General features: G+C 48.8%; 2 protein-coding genes and 1 pseudogene across 3 annotated transcripts; 2 read left to right on the plus strand and 1 right to left on the minus strand.

Annotated features, from left to right (window-relative positions):
- Window positions 1-434: 434 nt before the first annotated feature.
- On the minus strand, window positions 435-2,734 carry LOC117842472 (cold-responsive protein kinase 1-like; annotated as a pseudogene).
- Window positions 2,735-11,479: 8,745 nt separating this feature from the next.
- LOC117863100 (CBS domain-containing protein CBSX5) lies at window positions 11,480-13,154 on the plus strand. Its single transcript, XM_034746695.2, has 2 exons — window positions 11,480-11,951; window positions 12,108-13,154. Exons 1-2 carry the CDS (start codon window positions 11,620-11,622, stop codon window positions 12,964-12,966), a joined length of 1,191 nt encoding a protein of 396 aa, XP_034602586.1. The 5' UTR covers window positions 11,480-11,619; the 3' UTR covers window positions 12,967-13,154.
- A 6,512-nt stretch (window positions 13,155-19,666) lies between these two features.
- On the plus strand, window positions 19,667-24,061 carry LOC117865980 (expansin-B16). Of its 2 annotated transcripts, none has more exons than XM_034750296.2 (4): window positions 19,667-20,148; window positions 21,168-21,474; window positions 22,459-22,588; window positions 23,013-23,365. In XM_034750296.2, exons 1-4 carry the CDS (start codon window positions 19,965-19,967, stop codon window positions 23,070-23,072), a joined length of 681 nt encoding a protein of 226 aa, XP_034606187.1. In that variant the 5' UTR covers window positions 19,667-19,964; the 3' UTR covers window positions 23,073-23,365. The 2 variants fall into 2 exon arrangements, with proteins under 2 accessions (XP_034606187.1, XP_034606180.1); XM_034750289.2 differs by lacking the exon at window positions 23,013-23,365 and adding an exon at window positions 23,438-24,061 and having other exon boundaries at window positions 19,678-20,148.
- The last annotated feature ends 395 nt before the right edge of the window (window positions 24,062-24,456 follow it).

Raw genomic sequence — 24,456 nt, forward strand, 5'->3', positions numbered from 1 at the left:
CTCTCTATCTTTGTGGAGTGGATTGGCTCTAGCTGGAGGAGGAAGAAAGGTCTTTGTCTTGGGATGTAATGGGGGATGACTTTTTATCCCGGTTTAAAATTCCAACCGGGATAAAAAGGAACATATTTTGTCCCAGTTGAAGTTTACTCCCGGTTGGAACCACCAACCGGGACAAAAGCGCGCCCAGTTGAAATTACCAACCGGGAGTAAACATTTTGTCCCGATTGGAGACTCCAACCGAGACAAAAGGGGGACACTATCGGTGGCTGGGAACTAGGCGTTACAATTGGGACGAAATGGGGGCTTTAGTCCCGGTTGAAAATAAGCCTATCATGACGCGCCTCCTTTTATCCTGAGCTAATTTTAAACCGGAACAAAAGGAGACGCATGGAAGGTGAGTTCTTGTGGGAGAAGATGGGTTCCCTGGTGCAGGATGAAAAATCCATGTAGCCACCGTGTTTGAATTGCCTGCCGAGCTCTTATGCAGATTATCGTTTATGTTTAGGGATAAAAAAAATGGGGAGCGCATTCGGGCAAGACATGGTTTAGCTTTTCCGAAGCACGAACGCCGCCTCGCATGCAACTACGATCACTTCTCTGTACATGGCCGACCGCACCGCCACCTGCCTATCTACCGCGGAGCAACCTCGCTGTACGTGAACGAGCCAGAGCACGCGGGCTGCTCAGCTGCTTCCGCCGCCGCCGCCGGAGGCCACCTCGCCTTCGGCGACGCTTGGACCAACAGCCCCGCGCTCGGCCCGTCCGGCGGGGCCGTGCGGTGTCCGCCGCCGAGCTCGGCGAAGCTCGGCGGGCGCATCGCCGCCTCGTGCAGCGCGACGGGCCGCGACAGCAGGGCCACCACCTGGCTCATCGTCGGGCGGCTGCTGGGCGCCGCCTGGGTGCAGGCCAGGCCCACCCTGATGTACCGGAGCACCTCCTCCTCCGGGTAGTCCTCCATGCGCGCGTCCACCATGTCCAGCAGGCTACCCTGCTGGTACAGCACCCACGCCTGCAACCCGGAGGCAAAAATGACGTTAGAGTTCCGTGTTCATTGCAGACAAAGTCTCCTGAACAGAAAGGCAAGAGCTCATCGGCAGGAAAGAGAATCAGAAACCGACCTCTCGCACCAGGAACATGTCTGAGTGGATCGTCTGCGAGATCCGCCTCCCGCTGATGATCTCGAGAATAAGAACTCCGAAGCTGTAGACGTCGGCCTTCTTGGTCAGCTGCCCATGCACAAAATATTCAGGCGCCAAGTACCCACTGCAGAGAGTTAGACTGATGTCAGGAACAGAATATCTTAATACACTTTTTTGGACAAAAGTTCATAAAGATATTTTAATCTTCAAAACAGCTTACCATGTTCCGACCACGCCTGTGCTGATGTGAGTAACATTGTCCGGAAATAGCTTTGCCAGCCCAAAATCTCCGATCTTTGGCCTGTAGTCTCTGTCAAGAAGAACGTTGCTGGCCTTGATGTCTCTGTGCACAATGTTCGGCTCGTGCTCCTCGTGCAGGTAGCTCAGCCCCTTGGCAGTGCCCACGCAGATAGCCGACCTCGTGGTCCAAGACAGACACGTCACTCCGTTCGCTGAACCTAAAGCTATAAAAACAAGCACGTGCGATCAAGACTGCTGTTCACAAGGTATCCAGCTTCAAGTAGTAAGGTGTTTGATGGTTCAGTTACCCTGCAATGCATGATCAAGGCTGTTGTTCTCGAGGTACTCGTAGATGAGGATCCTGTTTTTCCTCTGGATGCAGCAGCCCAGCAGCCTGACGAGGTTCGCGTGCTTGACTTCGGAAATGCTCTCGATTTCAGCTAGGAATTCCTTGATCCCCTGCTCGGATTCAGAGGACAAAACCTTTGCAGCAAATGTGGTGCCATCTCCCCATACTCCCTGTGTCGCAAAATACAGTTGCATGGCTTCAGCTAAGAATCCCTCACTCGAAGGAGGACTTACTTGCAGTTAAAATATCAAAGCAGCAGATATATCTTCTTTCTTTTTTTGAAAAGAGGCAGGAGCACTGCCAAGATAAAATATCTTGGATACAGTACCTTGTACACAGTTCCAAAACCACCTCGGCCTAGCTTGTTACTCTTGTCGAAGTTGTTCGTTGCCGCTCTGATCTCCTTGTACGAAAACAACCGGAGATTCTCCAAGCAGAGAAGCCCTGTTTCAGAAAGCAAGACAGCAACCTCAATCAGCTGTTGGACGGCTAGCCCTTCCACGAGCCTTGCTAAAAGTTCTCATCACTATGATTTGGATTCCGTCACATGTAAACCAAGAGAAAACATTGGCAGAACGATAATAATTCATGTCCAGTACCAGTAGAAAAGCATGAGAACCAACAACTAAGCACGGAGAACATGGAGAAGCGATGAAGCGTCGATCGAGCAGGCTAGAGCCAGACGGTCAGTTACCTCTGAAATCTTCCTCGGATCTACAGAGGCATCCCCTCAACAGCGCCATCGTCAGGCTAGAGCAACTAGCGCCGGGGAAGACAGGATTGGTAGGAGCCAGGAGGCATTTAAATCGCCATGGCCGCTGGGAGCGAGAGGAAAGAGCCGTGCCGCCACCTAGCTTCGTACCGTTCGTAGTAGGTCGTACCGGCGGCTGAGCTCTTCTTCACGGATGACGGGCTGAACCAGAATTTATGGCGGCAAAGCCGAAAGAGTGGTGGGGGGGGCTGGGGCGCAATGAATTGTGAGCGGGACGGCGGTGGACGAGTCACTTCAGAGTCCAGACTGGCGGCCGCGCGTCAGCCCACGGTCGCCTGTTCTCCACCACCGCGTTCATTTTTTTTAACTGGGGATCGTGAAACGCTCACCGCGGACGAATCGCTGCAGCAAAGCGCTGCGCGCGCTCCCTCCCCGCGGAAACAAACAGGGCCTCACTTGTCCAGGCGGCCACTTGACCACCGTGCTGACTCGCCGGTCGGCGCCGGCCGGCGACGCCGTTGTTGGCGCGACGCAGTTGGGTTTTGAGAATTATTGCTGGTCCTAGAATCTGAACCGGACGTGTCGCTGCGAGCCGTGAGACGTCGGCGTCGGAACGAAGGAACGACCGAGGTGGGTAAGGACTCCGAAAGTTCCGAGACTCATAAGTGGTGTTTGATATAAGTGGTGTTTGATACGATATGCTAAATTTTGGAGGACTAAACATGAGCTAATTATAAAATTAATTGCATAGATGGAGTCTAATTCGCGAGACGAATCTATTAAGACTAATTAATTCATCATTAGCAATGGTTACTGTAGCACCACATTGTCAAATCATGAATTAATTAGGTTTAATAGATTCGTCTTGCGAATTAGACTCCATCTGTACAATTAATTTTGTAATTAAACTATATTTAATACTCCTAATTAGTATTCAAACATTCGATGTGATATGTGCTAAAGTTTAGCGGGATGTATCCAAACACCCCTCAAGAACGTGCAGTAGGCGAGAAACCAAAAGCGCAAAGCTATTTTTTAGGGAAAAGCCATACATTGCTCGGGTGATTCGCAAGCTCCCATCACCTGAATTTTGCACCGTCGGATCTTACAGCTGTGGTGCTTTCTCGTCACATAAATGTTGCTGCCTCCTGCTGCTGGCCTGCTGCAGCTGCGCTACACAGCAGCGCTCCGACCAGGCCTTGCACGGCTGCATGCTATGAGCATCGAGCATGCCGCATGCCTGCGGGGCTGCGCAGTGCGTGCGTTTCCCTGTACATTAGAATTCTTTTACACTATGTAAGTAATTTACAGACTATAATTTCAATTTGTATATTGTGTACTTTTCAATCTATGTAAATTTGCATGTTGTTTATTTGAAATTTGATTGGTATTTTTTGCATTTGAGGGTTTCTCACAGTTAAAAATAATTTGTCATCTAACTGACTATAGTAAAAATTTGTTTAAGTTTATAATTTTACTTTTTGCATTTTATTTTTCCTTCTCTTTTCTACATCAGTTTGTTTTCTATATGCTCAGCACAATTTGTTTTCTAATCAGAATCTTAGGGTCATAATTTTAATCAGAATTTTAGGATCATAATTTTCAGGTGATAAATCTATTTGCAGCACCTGAATTATTTTCTCTTCAAAATAGGGCGTTATCCAACTTCAAATCACCCAGATGATTGTGACCGTAGTCGATGGGTAGACGGTCCCTATTTTTAGGGAAGCCGAAAAGCTTTTGGTTGGCCCTATTTTTTTTTAAAGATTTTATAGAGGTCAACTCTCGGTGACCATCCCACTGCATCTTGGAACTGTATATAAATGTTCTACTCCCCATTCATCCACGGCATTTTATTCTCCTGGGCGCACTTGCAAAGGCTAACCTGCCTGTCCATTTTGATTGCGACAACATCGTGGCTTTTTAAAAAAAAATTCAAGATGGGATTGATTGGATGTCGTAGCAGAAATGAATGTAGGATTTTTATTTATTGATTGATACCACGAACGTTACCGGTTGTCGTGGGCTTTGCGAGCTTTTTTAGTGGTCCTCCTTGGCCTTGCTAAAATTTTGATATGCCAGCAAACCAAAAGTTGGGAGACAAATTTACCAATACTTTGGTAAAATAAGTGGGAGATGTTGGCCACCTTTGGTAACAAATAGTGGCTAAAATTTTGGCATGCGGCTAATAAGCCGGCTCAATAAGCTGAAGCGAACAGGCTATTTTTGCAGCAAACCAATCAAGCTCTGACTATCCATCATGTGTCCATATCCCTATGTACTTCTGGTTGGGTCGGTATTGCCTTTCATTTGAAATTTGGCCCGATCTAGTCTGCGCTGCTGTCATCAATAAAATTCTCTCATCTCTTCGGCCCACGGGCGTCTCGTTCGCTTATCTCCTCTCGGAGATCCTATATAGCTTTCGGGAAGCCCGTTTGTTATTGGGCTTCCGGTGTTTGAAATTCGTGCAATGATTCTCATCCGTTGGATGCGGACTATCTTTCTCAGCTAGGGTTCAGTCTGCTGCCCACCCCCTTTCATGCCTGTGCGTGGTCGTTCCTACGGCCGCCACCACCGCCGTTCGCGTGCCCAGTCGTCGTCCGCGAGGCCACCTCCACGTGCACCGCCATCCGCGCGTCCTGTCCCCTATCCGGCCGCTGCCGCCGTGCGCGTGCCCCACCACCGTCCCCAAGGCTGTCGTCCGCGCGTCCCATCCCCCGTCCGACCACCGTTGTCCACCTTCGTGCGCCCCACCGTCCACGATAGGCGCCGCTGTGCGCTCCCCAAGGGCTCCGCCGAGCCAACCGTGCAGCACGGCGGGTGCTTTGCTGCCGCGTGCCGCCACCGGAGATGAAACTGCATGCCGGCCGACATACTTTTTCCAAAATGTTGATCGAATTTTTGATAAATGTTGAATCAATTTGCTTCAAAAGTTGAAATAGGTTTTGAACAATGGTGAAGGTATTATTTTTCAAAATGTTGATCTAGCTTTTCAAAAATGTTGAATCTGAGATTTTAAATGTTGATCTATTGTTGAAAAAATGTTGAAGTTTTTATCTTTTAAAATGTTGAATTCAGATTTGTAATTGGGCCTAATGGGGCTTTAAAGCCATAAGCTTAACCAACTTCCACAAGTTGTATAGGAGCCCCCATCTCCTCTCATGTCGCTTGACAAACATGAGAAGAGACCTGAACCGACCTAAACAAATACTACCTCGCACATGCTCACAATTCACATAATATAACCCTAATCCTCTAAAAAAAGAATATAACCATAATCCCAAGGTTGATTCCCCTTCTCCCGATCCCTTCCTGCACCGACCTCCAGAGATCTCGATCGAGCATCCATGGCGTTGTCCTCCTCCAACGTACGGGGTGCCAATCCTGTCGCCCCCGGCTGCAGCATCCCCGCCATGCTACGGGGCACAAATCCTGTCGTCCCCCGGCAGCAGCATCCCCACCATCCTATCGGGTATCGACACTATCTTCCCCAACTCCAGCTTCCCCACCTAGGTCTTGCTTAATGCGGCGGTACAGATCGACGAAGAGGATTGCAGGAACGAGACAACCACAGCCGAGGCTCGAACAACCTCAGGGTGGCTTGTTAAGGTCTCCTTCTTCACTACCAATCCATCGTACCTCTCCCACCTCCACGTCCATGGCCCTGGTGGCCTGGTCTAATTGAAAAGTTTGACTACCTTGGGAAGCCATCCATCTGCCACTCGTGGATGACCTTATCGTAATCAGCGTCACTTTTGCCTGCAGCTCCAAGACCGAGTACTTCTTCTACCGTGCTGGACGCGAGCGTCGGCCCTGGGCCCGGCCATGGGGCAGGGTGAGCAGGGCATCTACCCAAGGCCTCGCGGCCAGGGAGGGCCCTCTACCTGGTTTAGGAATCAGGATTGAAAACAATACTTGCAGGCTTCTAAACAACTTAACTAGTAAAAAAGTGTCCAGATTTTGTTTCCTATGATTTCGTAAGGTCCTGTTTGGCATGGCTCCAACTCTGGGTGGAGCTTCTCCACTCCAGAACTCCAGGTGGAGCCAGCTCTAGGTGGAGTTGGAACGGTCTAGATGGGGTGTTTGGCCAGAAGAGTGCTCTCAGCTCCAAAAAAGATCGATTTCAGTGTGAATTACCATTGTTGCCCCCCAATTCATGCCCCACTTATCATCCTCTCTATCCCCATCTTCCTTTTCCTCAGAAGGCGCGGGTAGGGGTGCGAACGATGGGACGGCGGGGGTCGGGCGGCTGGCAGCGGGAGAAGGGGTGCAGATGCACGGGAGGCGTGTCTCAGGGCGGCGGCCTGGTCCGGTGGTGGAGGAGCCCCGTCCAGGCAAGATGGGTGCGGCGGTCTAGCGGGGCGCACGCTCGTACCGGCGGGGTGGGCGGACGGCGGGCGGGTGCAGATGGTGGGACGGCGAGGTGGGCGGACAGCGGGGTCCACAGCGGGACGAGCAGAAGATGGGGTAGCGGCGGACGGTGGATGGCGGCGGGGGTCGGGCGGACAGCGATGGTCAGGAGGGGTAGCAGAAGGGGCCACCTGGCGGTGCGTTGACGGGCGGCGGGGGAGGAAGACAGGCGCGTGGGAGGGAGTCACGGCAGGGGAGGGGGGTGGGGCTCAGGAGAAAAGAAATGAACCGTTTTTTTTAACCAGTGGCATTGGTGCGTAATTACCCACCAACTCCACGAGGAGGTTCATATTGGGTGGTTTTGGAGCTGCAAAAGAGGTGCTCCAAAACTCCACCCCATTTGCACTACAGCTCCATGGAATTTTGGAGCTGGGATGTTTGGCTGGAAAATTAGTTGGAGTTGCTATAGTTCAGCTCCACAGCCATACCAAACACGCCCTTAACAATACAAAGCACTCCTCTACCTAGCTATCTGCTCTATTCTTTCGGTGGCGACGTGTCGCTAGCACTCAGTATAGCTGCATGCAAACATTGTGCTATGTGCAACCCTACAATTAAAGCTAATGCCACAATAGGTTCAAAATGAGCTGATTTTCATGCAGTTGTTATGCTATCTAGAATGTGTATTAATATCTATGTTTGTATTTTGCTTTGATAGACCAACTAACCATATATTGTACTAAACTCTATTAATGTATAAAAGGACATATAGTGGTGAATATGCGTTACCTTCTGCCTCTAGCCCTCTATACAATTTTCATAAAAATATGTTAGAGAATTAATTAGTACTTATTTTAATGATGATCATGGTGAAAATAAATTTGGTATCCATAAGTATATATCAGCAGCAACAATAGAAATCTTAAACTTAATTAAGCTTTTCATTTGTATAACTATACAACTAAACATTTAAATGAAAATTTTAAATTATGAAAATATTCGATATATAGTTATATACATTAGATACATGATTTAAATTTTAAATTTGTAATAAGTATCAAAACATAAACTAAGAGAAAATTACATATATCACATGTAAGGAGCCCATAAAATGCCAACAATTATCTCGTGGGAGTTCAGTTCATGGCCTCTGTCGGCTTCCTCCTGGCAGCATCGACGTTAATGGCGACGGGTAACTCAAGGGAGTTCAGTTCATGGCCTCCGTCGGCTTCCTCCTGGCAGCAGCGACGTTAATGGTGACGGCTTCATCCCGGGCAATACGAGCTCCATGTGTTCCAATCCTAGCGCGGCGCATGGACCAAGAATGTGATGGCTCTTGGAACTCGCCAACTTACCAATGTAGAAATGTTGATAGCTATTGGAGGTGGTGAGCTTGCGTTTGTCGATCTTTTGAAGGGGATTCTGATCTATGACGTGTTTAGGGAGAAGCCCGCATACCGGTTCATTGTGTTGCCCAAGTTGATCCCGAACAACCAGTCCGAGGACCACCTATGCTCTATAAGTTCGTTTCATGATGTTGCCATTTGCACGAATGGTTTGTGATATGTCGAGCTGGAAGCCCAGTGGCGACACATAATGCATGAATGTAAGGTAGCTCGTGACTTATTACCAGAGGATGTATGGTCGGCTGATGTCCTCCATGACTCAGTAGTGGAGGACATGGAGGAGGAGGAGATCTACGAGTACCTAGGTTGGTGGATTATCGTATGGAGCATGACCCTCTCATCCACCGGTTGGCGCAAATAATGTCTTGTTGATGTTGTTGATGACATCACTGTGAACAATCCAACTCTTGCTACGTTTTTGCATGAGTTTGGGGAAAGCACAGCTACATTGAACAACCTGTTCACGTCTGTCCCCACCCTTGGTAACAATGCTAGCAATTCTCTTTACATGATCTCCAAGGTCAAACAAATGGACCAAGATTGATTTTTGTGTTCTGATGTTTGATATCAAGAAGGATACGCTTGAAGATGTTCCATCTATCATCACTCAAAGAACTCTCTTTTCAAAACCAACTTATACACCTTGTTCTATGCCCAAGTTTCTGAATTCATATTCAGGTAACTAAGGAATCTCTTACATGTTTATTTATTTTCTACTGGTTTGTTCATGACATATTCATACCTCTAGGCGTGCACGCATGCTTTGATCTTTGGGTTAGTTCATACGCGCGGGTTGGCTGATATACTGTTGTTTTCATTAGTTCATACTGGTTAGCTAAGTTTCATTACCCTTTTTTCTGGCGGTGATAGTTATGGCTCAAATCCTCATTGTTACCCTTTGTCCATCTATTTTGAATATTAAGTCAATTTCATTCTGATATTTTTATCTATTGATTATTTAATCAGGCATCATTTTTTGCTTGGAATTGGAATGCAAATGGCATATTCAAATGCATGCATGTGTTTGAGTGCTGATGGCATGCTAGAGGGGAGGGGATAGTTTGCCTGTTATTTTTTAGTGCATGGGCACTGATAATTATGATTTTCTACCAATGCTGCATTATTCATTATCAACCTTGTTCTATTTTGAATTTTCAAAACTTCCACACATGCTTCTGTAATAAGGATGCCTATGACTCCTCAGTTTAGTGTAATATTTTAATTTTTTTAGTGTATTCCCTCTCTATTGCAATGGTACCTCTTAGTTCATTTTAGAAAATCACTTCACACAATCAGTAGAGAATCACTAAAAAATTGTTTGGCAGAGCTCTTGTTGGAATCAGCGGAGAATCAACTCTGAGAGCTCTGCCAAACGTACCCTGAGAGGGAAGAGAATGACTAGTTTCATCTAGATGAAACTCTCTTGGCACGAAAACTAACTCTGAATGTGTCATGAAATTAAATGTTATGCAGTGCCTAAGAAACAATAAAATGAAATTGTGCATTGGAGGGGTAATTTCAAACACAATTTCGTCTTCTTGTTGATGATGTGACTATCTTGGAAACGTCAAAATAAAATCATCCACTGGGATTAGCCTTATAACCCATGTACATAATACTACTGTTACCCAGTAGCAGAACCATGGCCATTACGGCAGCCCTCGTCCATGCCATCAGGTAATTGAAGCATGGAATGGCTGTAAACCCGTGAGCCCGTGCACCCACGAATTCTGATCCGTTGACCAATCCCTCTTGAACATTATTGGAAGACATCCGAAATTTTTTCTTCCGGATGTGCATCACTTTGCGGGCTTTTGTAATTGTCCTCATCCTTAGGGTACTAATGGGCCAGTTACAAACCGGTTGGGTGGACCTCTTGTTGCGTGCATTGGGTCAGCGTTGCTTTTCATTTGAAATTTGGCCCGTAGGCTGCTCTGCATCCGTGGGTAAAATTTATTATCTCTTCGATCGGACCAGGGCAGGAGCGTCTTGTTCTGTAATCTCTTCTCTCGCATCGCATCGCATCGTTCTTCAATCCATCCTGTATTCGCGTCTGGGTGCAGGCTGCTGCACGTACTCGCGCCACCGTCTGGGTTCGTCCGGATCGAATGGCCAGGAGAGGAGAAGCACGGCTCCTTTTCTCTCCTCTCAGTCTTGGTCTTGGGGTCCTGACCAAACACCACGCCTCGTCGCCTCCTACCTCAAGGTCAAGGAAGCTCCGCGGAAGGTTATAAGCGCCTACGATGCGAGCACAACTCATGATGGGTTGGTTGGAATGGGAAGAAAACCGATCCGATGAGAGAGAGAAAGGCATCTCGCCTCGCGGTCGCGGCGGCGCCGTCTTATCCGGCGTCGCGTAGCGATACGTCCCCTGAGCTCCAACTGCCCCCGCCATGTGATCTGCCACTGGCCGTCTCGATACGTACGGCGCGCCAAGCTGTTCGGCCACGGCTCCATGACCAGGGGCTTGTCCGCTCCCGTAGGGGCGGCTGCACGCCCCCCCCCCCCCCCCCCCCCCCCCCCCCCCCCCGCGCCGGGCGTGGTGGATCCGTGTGATCCTCTCGAAACTTTTATCATTCCTTGCGCGATCAGGATTCGGGTTTTGGAAGGCACTGCATTTCAGGGGACAGGGCGCATCTTTCGCCCGATTGAGACGGCGGATCTGGTCGTCGTCGCGAGTATTCAAGTTGCAGGTAACAAGTTCGACCATGTGTCCATGTGCCTTTTGCACCCCGATCGCTTTCGATCGTTGCTCGCGTGTACAACTAGACCAACATGAGCTGAAAAACACAAACTAAGAGAAATAGGGCTGCTTAGTTGTAGGCTGTAACTCTGAATCAGAGCGTGCTGAAGGTACTGATAGCATGTGTGAGACCACGTGCATGGCTGAAAATCTAAATGTGACACGGTGAGAGTATAGTAATGACATGCTGGCATGCATGCAGCGGAGCTACCTGGAATTCTGGATTATTCTCGTCTGACAGACTGTCATAGAATAGAATTGCCTCGATTTTTATTGGGCGTTTTAATAAATCAATGTGAGTTGGGGAATTTTCTAGAGGACGTAATTTAAGGCTTACCGTATGAAAGAGCGACAATATTCATATTCATGACACCGAATAGTCTGAACAACTTTACAATGGTTTGATTCATTTTTGGGTCAAACCTAAAAGGACTAATTATATATGAGCTAAGGTACCAACTACCGGCCAAACATTAGCATCATTCCAAAATTACAGCTCACTGCTCACCGGACTCCACGCCAGCACATCAGCTTTTCCGCTAGTTATAAGTAGCCTGCACAGGCATAAGCGCTCATCAGCATCAACAACCCACGCTCGCACAAGCACATTCATCATTCTCTTCCATCCCTGCGCGCATCGGCGGCATTCCGATCCGTTCCCGCGAGCGAGCTGCGCGTGCATGGCGGCGACCCTCCTGTCCCACGTCGTCTCCGACCTCTGCATCGGCAGGCCGAAGGTCCTCACGCTGCTGCCGTCCACGCCCGTCGCCGCCGCACTCGCCGCGCTCCGCGCCGGGGCCGACCCGTTCGTCTTCGTGGACGCCGAACCGGCCGCCCACCGCCTAAAGAGGGGAGCGGCCGCGGCGTACGTGAAGGTCGGCGTCGCGGACATCCTCTGCTACGTCTGCGGCGACGCGGGCAACCTCCGGGACCCCGCGGCGGCGCTCGGCCGGCCCGTGTCCGCGGTCGCCGCCGGCTACGGCGTCTCCCACCGAGTGGACCCCCAGACGAGGTGCGGCACGTTTCTGATTCTTGTTTTGTTTCGGAACTGTCAATTCTCAGTCGCCGTTAGTTTTCAAAAAATAAAAATTCTCAGTCGCAGTATTGTATAAAAAAACTCACTCGTATAGTAACAAAGGCGGCTAAACTGTTTGGTCAAACTTTACAGGCTGCTCGACGCCATTGACGTGTTGCTGACCGACGGCTGCCAGAGCCTGCTCGTTCCTCTCCACGCGCGCGGCCGGAAGCGGCATCACCAGGTCCCCTCCGATGCCGTGGCGACAGCCGACTGCTGCGTGCTGACGCGAGAGGACATCGTCCGCCACCTCTTCGGCTCCATCTCCCACTTCTCCCCGGTCGCCGTGCTCACAGTCGCCTCCCTCGGCCTCGTCCGCCGCGACGTGCACGCTGTCCACGTCGCCGACGACGGGCTCGACGCGATCCCGCTCCTACGTAGAGCCGTCTCGGACGGCACGGCCGTGGCCGTCGTTGCCGACGACAACGCGCTCGTCGGCGAGATCTGCCCCAGCGTGCTCGCGTCGTGTGACGTCGAGTCCGTATCGGCCGCCTTCGCCGCTCTCTCTGTGGGCGACGTCATGACGTACATCGACTGCTCTCTGTCGCACACGCCGCCGGAATTCTTGCTGCGCGCCGTCAGAGCCCAGCTCAAGGACAGAGGCCTCGACGCCATTGCGGAGCTCATGGACACCGCGGAGGCCGCCTCTCTTCCCTTGTCCCCGTCGTCGTCGTCGACCTCCTCCGACGAGGACTCACCGTCGGGACGCGGACGACGCCCGAGGAGGATGTCGTCAGGGAGCTTCGGCTGGCGGTCGACGGAGGACGTCATGGCATGCCATTCCGGGAGCTCGCTTGTGGCCGTCATGGCCCAGGCCCTCGCGCACCGTGTAGGGTACGTCTGGGTCGTCGATGAGACCAGCAGCGCGCTCGTCGGAGTAGTGCGATTCGCCGATGTGCTCGCCGTACTCCTGGAGCATCTCCGCCCTCAATCCCAGTTGCTATGCCGATAATCAGCGATCGTATCAGTTGATGTGTTCACCAAAAGATCTCCAACGCTAAAACAGTTGAGAGTTGTTTATATTGTTCCGTCAATCCCTCTTAGTCAAATTCGAACTGAATAATATAAAAGTTTGTTGTTTTGACGAGAGCGTACCATAAGCATGAACTTTCTTTTTGAAACTTAGTTTTTTTTACGGAATTCCGAAATATCTCGCGGAAGATAACGTGGTCTGTTTTCAACCACTTTTGTGTGGCTCAGATTGGTTTAAGATTTGTGCGCTGCTTTGTTGAAGATGGAGAGTAGAATGGGCCGATTTCTGTTTTGCTTGTCAGCCCACCGGCGTGTCGCGGCGCGTTGTTGCTGTTACGTTTTATTTTGCGTTTAGGCAACACGTGGTGTTTGGTTTCAATTTGGTTCCTACAGCTACAGTGGTAAGGCGGAGAGAAGGCGCAATTGGGGATTTCTGGCTTTCAACGGCAGCGGCGCAGGGGTTTAAGCTGCTTTTGAGATTTTCTGAAAAAATATTATTAGATTTTTTTTCTGAAAAGTCAACACTAACTTTTTAGAATATGTGTTCAGCTTTCTGAGCTCAAAAAGTTACGAAAAGCTCATAAAACTGAGCTTTTTAGCTTTTCATATAAACTCAGCTTTTCCGATCTTCCAACTTTTCGAAAGCTGGACAAGAAATTCGTTGTTCATTTGAGATTCTGACTTTTCATGCTGAGAAGATACTAGGAAACTCAAACAAATAGGGGCTGAAGTGTCCTCCTCGAGTAGTGAAGTTGTGTTCTTTGTGTGTCGCGTCTGTATTTACGAGGAATGTTTGTGTAATGTTTGTGTGTGCTACTTTCTCCCCTTTATACGTCCTTGTTCTGTCTGCCCATAGATGTGCGCGGAGTAGGGGTAGTTGGGGCTGTTATTTTTGTCTTTGTGTTTAATTGATTACTGACTAATTGGCGAACTAAACATAGTTGACCAATCCATAGCTTAGTTAGTTAGGTTTCTTGTGATATAATTTGTATTCGAGCATGTACTTAATAGTTAATACAGGTGCTCGCAGTTTTTCTATATTTTATTCTATAAGTTAACCAACTAACATGGGCAGTGGATAATTAGCCGTGCTTATTCTCCTTGTTATATACTACTATATGTCTGTGGTACCATATAAAACATGAGCATCACTAAAATTTGTTTCCCTCCAAATTAAAAATTAGTAGTTGAGGTAGGTATTGGTAGTCATGGAGCCAGTTTCAGTATTCTGTATTTTTTTGTTATAATAAGTTTTCCATTTGCGTGCTATAATCATAATATTCATTATATTTTTTCTTTGATTCATTACTTGCTTGTTTGTCCTTTTCTATTGATAACTCATTTTGTAGTGATTTTAGCTTTCAGTTTTTTCTTAATTCAGTGCAATATGATTGAGTGCCTATTTCATTCAGTTTTTGCTCTATTCATTGTTTTTATCCATGTTTCAGTTTTATCCGGTCCTAAGATTGTTGCACTTTCTATGTGTCATGTCCTTCCTTTTGTTTTGATGAACTCTCAATCAGAAACACGACTGAAGAACTATATAATATTTTTTATTTTAATTGCCCCGTCTTTTGATGGAATTGTTTTAGTAGTGTTCAATTTACTTACTGATTTAGACACCACTAAACTGCACTGCTCATGTGTGCTGGCAGATGCAGACTCACGTGAGAGACTCACGACCAAGGAAATCTGAATGATATCTAATCTCATTATCACTCAGTTTTTCGTTGTTGCCCTTTTTGTGTTGCTGATTGATAAAATTGGTTGTATCACTCACTTTTTCTTTGTTTTTATTATTGACGTGTCAATGTGCCATTGGTTTAAAAAGTGGTTGAGAATTGAACACAAAATCACCCGGAAGATATGTAGTCACTCCCTTTTTTTAAGGGCTTTTTGAAACTTAGTTAAGCACGAACTTGGATGAACGTAAATGAGCCCATATCTCCAAGGTGAGAACTGAAGTGAGTGTGTTTCGGCAAGGAACACTTTTCAGCCCAGATTCTAAGAAGGGCCTAAATTCTCAATTTTTTGTCCGGAAGCCACAATATGGGCCCATTAATGGGCTCTAACTACCGCTTTTGGCATTTCGTCCAAAAAAACTCTCGCTTTTGCATTTCTAACTTCTAATCTACTACTACTAGATATCATTTTTTTTTCAGACTAACATCTAATTTTGCTGAGAGAATTACCATACATCTTGCCTTTGTATTTGAGCATCACATCTTCGCCAAAAAAAAAAGGTATTTGAGCATCACATTCTGCTCCAACATAGCCATGGCATGCGATGCGCTCCGTACCAAGGACCAGTACCCAGTATTATCAGGTTATGTACCCAAAAGCGTATGCAGATCGCAGGAGCTAGTGCCACCAAAGCGAACACGCCGCGCCTACTTTTGAGCACAGCCGGTCAAATTGCGCCCTAACCATGATGTCGCCGTTCGGCCCGGCCGGCGACCGCCGTGCCCGTGCCGCAAGCACGCCAAAAGCCGCTGTTCCCGTCGGTCACCGCCGCGCGCTCTTTTCCTCTTTCCCCACCTAAAGAAAGGAACCGTGCCCTCAAACTCTGTCTCCTTGACCATTCCCACAGCCTGCCCACGGCCATGGCGCGCCCGCGCTCAACGAAAATGCATTGCGGCCGTGCCTGCCCGGCTGCTGCGGAAGCCCGCCAGAATTCACACCGAAAACCGGCTTGATCGATCTCGGGAATAGAAGCGGGGCGAGGGACGAGACGAGCCTAAGGGGTGTTTGTTTTTTACTCCCTCCTAAAATTCCTGTCACATCGAATTAGATACTAATTAAGAGTATTAAATATAAATTAATTATAAAACCAGTTGCACAGATGGAAACTAATTTGCAAAACGAATCTATTAAGTCTAATTAGTCCATGATTTGACAATGTGATGCTACAGTAAATATGTGCTAATGATGGATTAATTAAGTTTAATAGATTCATCTCGTGAATTAACCTCCATCCGTGTAATTAGTTTCATAATTAGCTCATATTTAATCCTCTTAATTAACATCCGAATATTCAATGTGATATGAATTTTAGGATGTCCCGGAGAAACAAACACGAATGGTTAACCCGATCCGTACCTGCACCACGATCAGATCGAAACATCGCAGCGACCGAAACGAGCTCGCACATTATTCGGCTTCACGTGGATGCACAGCAGGGCGCAGGGCCAGGGATCGATTTCGAGCTGGGCGCCCCGGCCGTGCTCGGGGAAAGGTTACGGATCGGCCGGTCGAGCACGTACGGCAGGAATGGATGGACTCACGCGGTGGACCCTCCTCCCAAGAAAGCTCTGGCTGTTTTTTGGTAAAGCTCTCACCAGTTACGCTCATCTCACGTCGTCCTTGCCGAGTTTAATTAAGGGAGCTGCCTGAACAACTCTGCCGCTGTTGCATTTAGTGGCTCGGTTGAGAATTCTGAACCGTGCGTGCAATGCAACCACGAAAGCACGGTGAACAGGCATGGAAACTTGGAAAGGGAGGCAAAACATGGTACTTCCATAAGCATGTCATGGGAGTTTGGAGTTTTGAGCTCGATGGCGTGGGCCAGATTGTGTGGATACAGCCTTCGGTCTTGTTTAGTTGCCCAACTTTAAGGTGCCAAAATTACTGTAGCGCAACTGTAGCGTTTCGTTTATATTTGTGAATTATTGTCCAAATATTGACTAATTAGGCTCAAAAGATTCGTCTCGCAAAGTACAACAAAACTGTGCAATTAGTTTTTTTATTTCGTCTACATTCAGTACTCCATGCATGTACCGCAAGTTTGATGTGATGGAGAATCTTCTTTTTGCATGGTACCAAAGTTGGAATTTTGGAGTGAACTAAACATGACCTTCGTTGCGCTACCTCTGTTCAGTCGTTCTGACACAGCCTTTGACAGCAAGTAAAATCGGAGTGCACGCGCACCGGCTGCCACGCACCGTCCATCCGGCGTAATTGTGCAGCTCTGACTCACTGTCCTTTCCGAAGTATTCTTCGGATAGAATGAGGGTGTTTGTTCTAAAATTTCTACCACATCAAATATTTAGATACTAATTAAGAGTATTAAATATAGACTAATTACAAAATCAATTGCACAGAGACTAATTTGCAAGACGAATCTATAAAACCTAATTAGTCTATGATTTAACAATATGATGCTACAGTAACCATTTGCTAATGATTGATTAATTAGGTTTAATAGATTCGTATCGTGAATTAACCTCCACCTGTGTAATTAGTTTTATAATTAGCTCATATTTAGCCCTTATAATTAGTATCTGAATATTCGATGTGACAGGAACTGGACTTTAGAAGTCCATGGAAGTCCATGCAACCAAAACACCCTTGAGTAGCACGTACGTACGCTCCGGCATGCCAAGCAATCGCAATGGTCTCCGAACATGTGGTGTTTCGACCTGATCACAAATTGCAGGACTGGATGGCAGTTGATAGGTGGCACCGTGCCTCTAGCCCTCTACTCACAATTTAAAGGCCGAAGAAACTACCGCCAAGAGAAGTCCCAAAGAAGCATGGCAGTAATGCTCAACAACTGTAATCGAAATCAATGGGGGTGTGAGAGTTTATTATCCAACCTGAGGCGTGGAACATAGCTCGATAATTGATCAGAGGAAGATATATACTGACAGACAACTACAACATTAACCCCATGGCGATCGCATGAATCTTATCCAATAATGTTAAAAATAAAAAGCAAACATATATGAATTGAAGTAACGGATTCGTATCATCAAGTGGACACATCAGTGGAAAAAAGGACCGAAAGTAACCTGCAATCTAGTCGCCGTATTACGTTCCACCAAGCCAGGAGCAGGCCCCCGTGGATCGAGCTTCTTCTTTCCCGGTACGGTGAGGGAAGCCTCTACCCGTACACTGTTGCTCGATCGCTTTTCACGGCACGAACAGGTAGGCAAATGTACCCTCACCCACCCGTCTTCACTCCACTGCCCCCGTGCCCGTACGGCAGCCGCTAGCTGTTGCTCATGCTGCGCGGCCGCTTCACTGCTCGCTCATGCACGGCGGCACGACGCGACGCAACACGAACAAAAAACCGTGGTCGTGTGGTGGCATCGACCCGCCAACAAACCCCGACGTCCCCCCGGCTCCAACGTTCCCGCGCCCAAAGCCCCACCAGGCCACCAACGCGCGCGTCGCGACTCGCGCAAACCAAACCACCACGCGAGCGCCCCCCGGGACCGCGACTCTGAGAGGCCGCCTCCCCTACCCACGCGGCGAGCCGGCGACCCACATGTCATCGCCCTCCGAAAACCAATCCTCGCGTGCGTGCCACGAGCCCACGACCCACGAGACGGCAACGGTCGACCGGGGGCGACGGGCGGGCGAGGCAACCGCGCCGTTACGGCGGGGCGCGCGGATCCTGGATGCTAGCCGCAACGGCCAGGCGGGCGCGAGGGCCACAGCCCTCGGCGACCGGTCGCGTCCGTGCGCCCGCGCGCACATGGGGAAGGCAGCGCAACTTGACAAAGAGATGGGCGACACGGGCCAGAGGAGGATAAAAACAGTGTGTCGACACTGTCCTGTGGCCGTAATAAGCGTGCTTTCCCATCCCATCGCGTTGCACTCAGATTTGGGGGCGTTCCGTTCCGTGCTTCCATCTGCCTGCCCACTCCATTCTGGAATCTTGGATCCAGGGACAGGGGCAGCCCCGCCGCCTGCAACGCATGTCGCTCCATCTCAGGATTCTGGGTGGATTCACACATGTGGGTTGGTTTGGGTGGATGTGCCGTGCGGTGTGTATACAGCGGACTCCCAAGGTGACTGGGAGCAGTAGCCGTGTTGGATGACATATGCACCCGCTGTTTCTTTTTCAGGTAGAGGTAACTAGCATTATCATCCCAAAGACCCAAACAATTTTTTTACTGGAATGCGGATGTTGATCGGGGCCCCTGATCAATAAACATGTGGATTCGTCTCAAGAAAGGAAGATTCGAAGATAGGTTGCTGTGTAAAATGATTATTCAAATCTTGGCCGATTATGTAGGGTCTAGAAATTAAAGAACAACTCGTAACATCGCGTACTATTATCACCACTACTATTTGCAGTTAATAACTTCGTTAACAACTGCACTGCAGTTATCAATGTCTAAAAAGCTACTCCTATACTCTGTTGTGAAAATATGACGTCCGGGTAGCATGTAATTACAGCTATCTAACTATGGCATTTCATTTATAACAAAAAAAACTATTTCGAATAGTCAGTTTGTACATGGAGTCATTGTATTTTTTCTTGATTTTTCATAATTAATAGCTGCATGTTTTTATACTATTTATTAAAAAAAAGAGTGACAGTAATTGGGGACTATGTTCACAATGTCACATTTACAGCAAAAATGTAATAATTTCACTTGTTATTTGCTCCGTAGAAAATGGTGGATAAATCCATGTTCACAATTATGTCACTTCTGTGAACGGAATAAGTATTTGGTGAAACGTACTATATTTGAGTAGTATGTATTTAGTATTTAAAACTTTTGAAACCATAATGTGCACCAATAAGCAAGGCCACCCCTCATCACGTGGCAAAAAGGAAAAGGCCAAGCTCTCCATCATAGCAAAACACAGGAAACGGATGCCGCTGGGGGTACTCGTACCAAACAGCCATGCAGAAAAAGCCGAACGTTCCTGTTTTCCTCTACCCTTGTCCACATTATAAATCCAGCCATCCAGGCAGCCACCACCCTAGCGCCCCTACCCGTGCATCCCCATTGTCCCTTCCACGCCATTTGTGCAGAGGGGGCAGCTCTGAGCGCTCTGCGCATCGGGGACTGGGGCTTCTCGAAGGCCTAAAAGCGATCCCAGAAAGAGAGGAGCGGGTGGTAGTACCACCGCGCGGCCATTCCTGCACGAGACAGCCGAGCAGTGTCGGTAGGTGTTCGCTCGCTGCTGGTCTTTCCCTGGTTGCGCCGCCGTGCTCTGCTCTTCACGTGCGCGCGCGCCATGGCCGCCTCCTCGAGCTCTTCTTCCGCCGCCAGCGCCGTGCTCCTCGCGTCGCTCGTCGTCTGTGGTGCGTGCCTCTTCGGCTCGGCGGAGGCTTCGGGGGCGGCGCACAGGGTGGTCGACCCGGAGTGGCACCCGGCCACCGCCACCTGGTACGGCAGCGCCGAGGGCGACGGCAGCGACGGTAAGGCCTCGTATGCTCAGCTCAATTCTCACGTCTCATTCGTTCTGGGTGGAGGAGTATATGCACTCTATCGATCGATCGGCTAAGAGTTAACAATGGCGATTGCATTGCACCCCTTCACTGCACTCAAACTCGTCTTCAGTAAGCATCAAACTCTTAACCATTGGATTCCCAGTAGGTACTGTTTTTCTTTTGCAAATTGCCAAATTGTTCTTGCCGTTGCAACATTTTGGCGCTATTACCTCGGTGTATCCCTCCCTGAGGTCCGATACAGAGAGAAGAACTTTGTCTGCCACCGTAGATTCGAGACAATTGTCAAGCCAAGAGCCTTTAAGATTCGTGCGTACGATTGTGGCCGGCAACGGAGCATGTGGCCACGGCCGTGCTCTACCGTGTCGGGTCCTTAACTCGCCGCTTTTACTAGGAACCAACGACCGTATCGGGGTATAATCCACCGCCACTCCGTTGTATTTTCCGCCTGGCACAGACAAGTGGGCCAAATGGATGTATTAACCTGCAAGTCAAAAATTGCAGCTTGTGCTGTGCTACATCATGTGCGTAGTACAGTGGTCAATGGAGGAGCTGCAGAGTCCAGGGATGGCTCAGTACTAAACTCACGCTTCTTTTGTTCTTTTCACAACGAGTGTAGCATCAGCGTTGTTTTTACTCTGACCAATGTAGAGTGAACTAGTGGAAACAGTCATGCATGCAAAGCAAGAAGGGTTGTTATGGGCAGTCAGTTTGGAGTTTGGTTACTCATCTCTCAACGGAACTGCTGACCTCTGTGCATGCTGTTCCTGTCCATACTGGAACCAGTTGCATTTCCCTGCGTCCCCACAAATATCCTGTCGCCGTCTGGCTAGTGATTGTTAGATCTGAACCACGCAGTAAGCACGTGTCGGTTTTACCTTTTGCACCTGTACTTTCTACTTTCTAGGTTGTGTGAAACTGTCATGATAGTAGCTGCGGCTCTCTAATAATCCCTGTCACCGTGTTGAATATAATGTTGATGAACCCAGGCGGCGCGTGCGGGTACGGGACGCTGGTGGACGTGGTGCCGATGAAGGCGCGCGTGGGCGCGGTGAGCCCCGTGCTGTTCAAGTCCGGCGAGGGCTGCGGCGCCTGCTACAAGGTCCGGTGCCTCGACCACAACATCTGCTCGCGCCGCGCCGTCACGGTCATCGTCACGGACGAGTGCCCCGGCGGGGTCTGCGGCGGCGGACGCACGCACTTCGACCTCAGCGGCGCCGCGTTCGGCCGCCTCGCCGTCGCCGGCGCCGGCGGCCAGCTGCGCAACCGGGGCGAGATCAACGTCGTGTTCCGCAGGTACGGTGGTGACAATGAGACCATCCACTAGTGGTTATGTACGAGTAGGACAGACATGAATGCTGTAAAGAGTAAAAGAAACGCTGGCGGCGGTTGCGGTCAACCGTATCCGGCAAACTGCTCAACTGCATGCCTTGCGTCTGACGTTACTAGAAACGCAGACACTTGAACTCTGTCAAAAAGGGATTCTACAGTACCGTGTTTTTCCCGGCAGTGGTACCACAGAGAGTTGACAGAGTTAAAAATGTGCTGCTGTCAGACGAAGCACTTCGGGGGTGAGGAGATCAATGATCGTGAGGAATTACATACCTACATATATACTCCTATAAAGATGTAATTATTGCAAGTTGGGAGGAAAGAAAATAGCTTAGAGTTGGGTGGTCCTGTTCATAGATGTGCACTTATTTTAGAATAAATTTTGAACTCTAGAAATTTTGAACTCTTGAAAAAAACAACGGAGGGAGTATGCGTGTACTCTCTCCGTTCCAAACTGTAGATCATTCCAATTTTTTTGAGAGTCAAACCATTTTATGTTTGACCAAAATTATAGAGAGGATTACGAAGATTTATAGCACCAAATAGATATACTATAAAAATATATTTAATGAAGAATCTAATGGTGCTTATTTGGTATCATAAATGTTCATAGTTTATTGTATAAATTTAGTCAACTTGAGATAATTTGACTCTCCAAAAAAATTAGAATGACTTACAAGTTGAAACGGAGAGATTACCTTATGCCCCTGCAGCCCCGCCGCCCGCGGTAGTTGTTTGATCTTGGACGTGCACCAAGCAGAAATCAATGCGCGCGCGACAGAGTTCGCACGGTCCGTACTCGCTCATGGCGTGTGTTGGAATGAGTAGCTACAGTTTACGATGAGCGACGACCAGCGTGTTGCGTGCTTCTGGGGTAACTGGGCGGTGAATACTACTTCAGTACTGACTACTGACGGGTGGGGCTTACGGGCGTTTGTATGCTTGCAGGACGGCGTGCAGGTACGGGGGCAAGAACATCGCCTTCCACGTGAACGAGGGCTCCACCAGCTTCTGGCTCTCCCTCCTGGTCGAGTTCGAGGACGGCGACGGTGACATCGGATCCATGCAGCTCAAGCAGGTAACAACACATCACCGGACCTTTTCTTCACACTTCCCACTTCACACCGCGCACAAGTCGACTCCATCTCGCCGCCTATGCAATGCTGAATACGAGGGCTCTGCCTCAATAATCCGGTGGGCAGGGTGTTGGCGATTTGTTTTCCTAGGGACAGCCAGGTGTTCGTGGGCACTGGCCACTGGGCAGCACTAGTGCAGCATGTGAGTGGGAACCCTCCTTTTCACATGCGTGTGTGCTAGGGACACGGGCGATGGTTTTCTGGACGGATGGGCCAGCATGGGCCGGAGCTAGGCCTTTTCTGTCTGTTTCCCTTTTGTGCTTGCTCGCAAACTTTTCTTTCATCAACTTTGTCGTGCATTGGCTATTGTTGGCAGTATAATAATGGGTTCCTTCTAGAAATCTAGACTCACATAGTCACATGCAGGTTCTCTCAGAGAAAACAACGACACGGGGGGAGCTAGCTAGTAGAAGGAAACTAGGCTAACTTGGTACAGTTTGGAGCTTTTGCCGGGCAAGTCTAGCGTGGTATGGCACAAGGCAGTGTTTTGTTACCCCTACGCTGTAAATAGTAATTTGTACTGGTTCATAGGTAGGCAAAGGGAAAGGTTATGTGCCTGAAGTGCTTCAGTTGACAGCTACACGTGCTCCAGTTCATTTTGTCAAGAGAATAATCTGCTCCTTTCCCCTATAGCCTGCTTCTGCTTGTACAATAATTGCTACAACCTTTCAACAGTGTCCCTCCATCATGTGGGGAATAAAGATGGAGTTAAACTCGTCTTCCGGTCTCACACTGTCGAAAGTTCCTGTGGTTTTCTAGAGTGACAGCAATTGCAACTTCTCTGGATGCAGGCAAACTCGGCGCAGTGGCAGGACATGCAGCACATCTGGGGGGCCACCTGGAGCCTCACCCCGGGCCCGCTCGTCGGGCCCTTCTCCGTGAGGCTGACGACCCTGACCGGCAAGCAGACGCTCACGGCCCAGGACGTCATCCCCAAGAACTGGACCCCCAAGGCCACCTACACCTCCCGCCTCAACTTCGCGTAGATGAAGCCCGCCGGGCTCGCGTATTCTCAGCCCGCGGTGTAGTTCAATGGGCTTAGATACAGTCATTTGGAGGCCCATACTGTTCTCGTGTAGTTTGAGCGTGTCGAGCAAGTATTTGGGCCCAGGTAGCCCTCTCCACCTAAAAAGGGCAGGAGAGAGAGCGTGTGATTGGTTGGTGTGAGCCGCATGCTTCCTGGAGGCTGGAATGGGAGCTCCGGTGAAGAGCGGCTTGGATGAACTCATGGTCCTCGGTCTACAATCTACTTATACTTGTTTGTGCGTTTTTTATTTACGACTGTTACTATGCCCTTGGTATATTTGGGTTGTAACTTGTGACTTGTGCACCGTAAACTATAATCTTATATTGTTCGTTCCTGTTACCTATCAAGGAATGGAGCCATATGAAATTATGGAAGTTCACATGATCAACTGTCGCTGTTCACTGTTCACGAACTATGTATGTTGCCGTCTGCGCTGCGATGCTTGAATGAAACAAAGGACAGTCCACTGGAGTAATACTTTTCGTACCCCGTTTGTTTTAGCTTTTCTATATACATCATTTTTGCTAATAGGTTGAATACTGGTACATGTGCTCTACTGGAAAGAGGGATGTAGGTATACCGGTGGTATTTAACATCATATCAACGCGGGTGATTCAGCCGAGGTACTGGAAATGGTAAGGGGGCTATAAAGTAGCTGATGTGGTTGTTTTTTGCGAGCTGTTCCAACCACAGCGGGATGTAACCCCTATGAGTTATTAAGCGCCGATTCCTTTACTAGCAGATAAATGAACTGAATCCAATAGAAACGATTAGGAATAGTAG

The sequence above is a fragment of the Setaria viridis genome, chromosome 1 (genome assembly GCF_005286985.2).
Source record: "Setaria viridis chromosome 1, Setaria_viridis_v4.0, whole genome shotgun sequence".
In the NCBI taxonomy this organism is placed as follows: domain Eukaryota; kingdom Viridiplantae; phylum Streptophyta; class Magnoliopsida; order Poales; family Poaceae; genus Setaria; species Setaria viridis.

Excerpts from the sequence above, each read along its gene's own strand:
- LOC117865980 (XM_034750289.2), top strand. The coding sequence starts at position 19,965 with ATGGCCGCCTCCTCGAGCTCTTCTTCCGCCGCCAGCGCCGTGCTCCTC. Across the intron at positions 20,149-21,167 it reads CGAGGGCGACGGCAGCGACG|GCGGCGCGTGCGGGTACGGG; the intron begins GTAAGGCCTCGT and ends TGATGAACCCAG. Across the intron at positions 21,475-22,458 it reads ATCAACGTCGTGTTCCGCAG|GACGGCGTGCAGGTACGGGG; the intron begins GTACGGTGGTGA and ends GTATGCTTGCAG.
- LOC117863100 (XM_034746695.2), top strand. The coding sequence starts at position 11,620 with ATGGCGGCGACCCTCCTGTCCCACGTCGTCTCCGACCTCTGCATCGGC. Across the intron at positions 11,952-12,107 it reads CGAGTGGACCCCCAGACGAG|GCTGCTCGACGCCATTGACG; the intron begins GTGCGGCACGTT and ends CAAACTTTACAG.